Source organism: Quercus robur, chromosome 2 (assembly GCF_932294415.1).
Source record: "Quercus robur chromosome 2, dhQueRobu3.1, whole genome shotgun sequence".
Taxonomy (NCBI): Eukaryota; Viridiplantae; Streptophyta; class Magnoliopsida; order Fagales; family Fagaceae; genus Quercus; species Quercus robur.
In genome coordinates this window covers 40,605,238-40,606,798 of record NC_065535.1, presented here as the reverse complement: position 1 = coordinate 40,606,798, position 1,561 = coordinate 40,605,238, and the positions used below count along the sequence as shown (strand labels likewise).

The window sequence follows — 1,561 nt, the reverse complement described above, 5'->3', positions numbered from 1 at the left end:
GAATATCAAAGATCAAACGCACCGCATCACTTTAAATTCCTGAGTTTTGTTGTCAAGCGCTAAACGCATCATTTCATTTATGTCCTAAGCTGGAATTGCTGGGGGCTTGGGAACTGCTCGGTAGTGGAGGTCCTTGCCGATTTGGTGAGGAAAAAAGGTCCCACAATTTTGTTTCTCATGGAAAAAAAATTGACAATTCGTGAAATGGAACCGATAAAGACGGAGTTGGGTTTCACTTCTATGTTAGCAGTACCATCTAATGGGAGAAGAGGGGGGCTGGCCATGTTATGGAAAACTGACATGAAGATCGACACACAAACCTACTCCCCACACCATATAGACGTACAAGTTCTTATACCTTCCACCCAACCATGGAGATTGACTGGTTTATACGGATATTCGGAGGAACAGTTGAAGCCCGAAACATGGAGATTAATGAAGCACTTATATAATCGGTCTACCCTTCCATGGCTATGCGTTGGAGACTACAACGAGATATTGGTCTCTGAGGAAAAGAATGGACGGCATCCCAAACCATTACCACCGATGCTTGCATTTCGAAATACCCTGTTGGCTTGCGGACTGATCGATCTTGGCTACCATGGTTACAGGTATACATGGCGGAATGGGCGTGAGGGAGAAGATTTCATCGAGGAAAGACTGGATAGGGTGTGTGCTTCCTTGGACTGGTCAGAACTATACCCAACGGCAAAAGTGCACCATTTGACAGTGTCTTACTCCGACCATGACCCAATTCTAATCACCACATCTCCACAGAACGCCCAACACAACCGGAGGCGACAAAAGATCCACCGGTTTGAAGAGAAATGGGTGGCCCATCCAGAGTGTGAAAAAGTAATCCGAGACTCATGGACACAAACTCAGCCTTTGGGTCCAATGAATTGCCTTTTTGAGAAAATTAAAGCATGCAGAGCACACTTGGTTGCATGGAGTATAACAGCCTTCGGAAATACAAGAACCCGCCTAATAGAAAAGCAACAGGTACTTGAGGAATTAGTGGCACAAGGGTATGAATCAAACCGGGAGCGCATAAATATCTTGCGGAGGGAGATCAATGAACTGATACACCATGAGGAAGTGTATTGGAGGCAGCGGTCTAGGTCCATATGGCTTCCAGCGGGTGATAAAAATACAAGATTTTTTCACCAAAGGGCTAGCCAAAGGAAGAAGAAGAACACTATAGAAGGTTTGCATGATAAAGATGGGGTGTAGCAGACAGATTTGGGGCAAATTACCTCTATTGCTGAGGAGTACTATGCTGATTTGTTTAAAGCCCAAACTTAAAGACATATGGAAGGGGTACTGGAAGCAGTTGAAAAGGTAGTCACGAATGACATGGCCCATTCCTTAACACGGTCATATTTAGAAGATGATGTAAGGAGAGCACTATTCAGTATGCACCCATCTAAATCACCTGGACCGGATGGTATGACCCCTTTCTTTTTTCAAAAATTCTAGCATATTGTTGGTCATGATGTTACATTAGTTGTGTTATCTGTTTTACACTTTGGAAAATATTTGAAGAAAATGAATTACACAC

General features: G+C 43.6%; 1 protein-coding gene across 1 annotated transcript; it reads left to right on the top strand.

Moving 5' to 3' along the window:
* Positions 1-204: 204 nt before the first annotated feature.
* On the top strand, positions 205-1,233 carry LOC126698953 (uncharacterized). Its single transcript, XM_050396482.1, has one exon. It carries the CDS (start codon positions 205-207, stop codon positions 1,231-1,233), a length of 1,029 nt encoding a protein of 342 aa, XP_050252439.1.
* Positions 1,234-1,561: the final 328 nt, after the last annotated feature.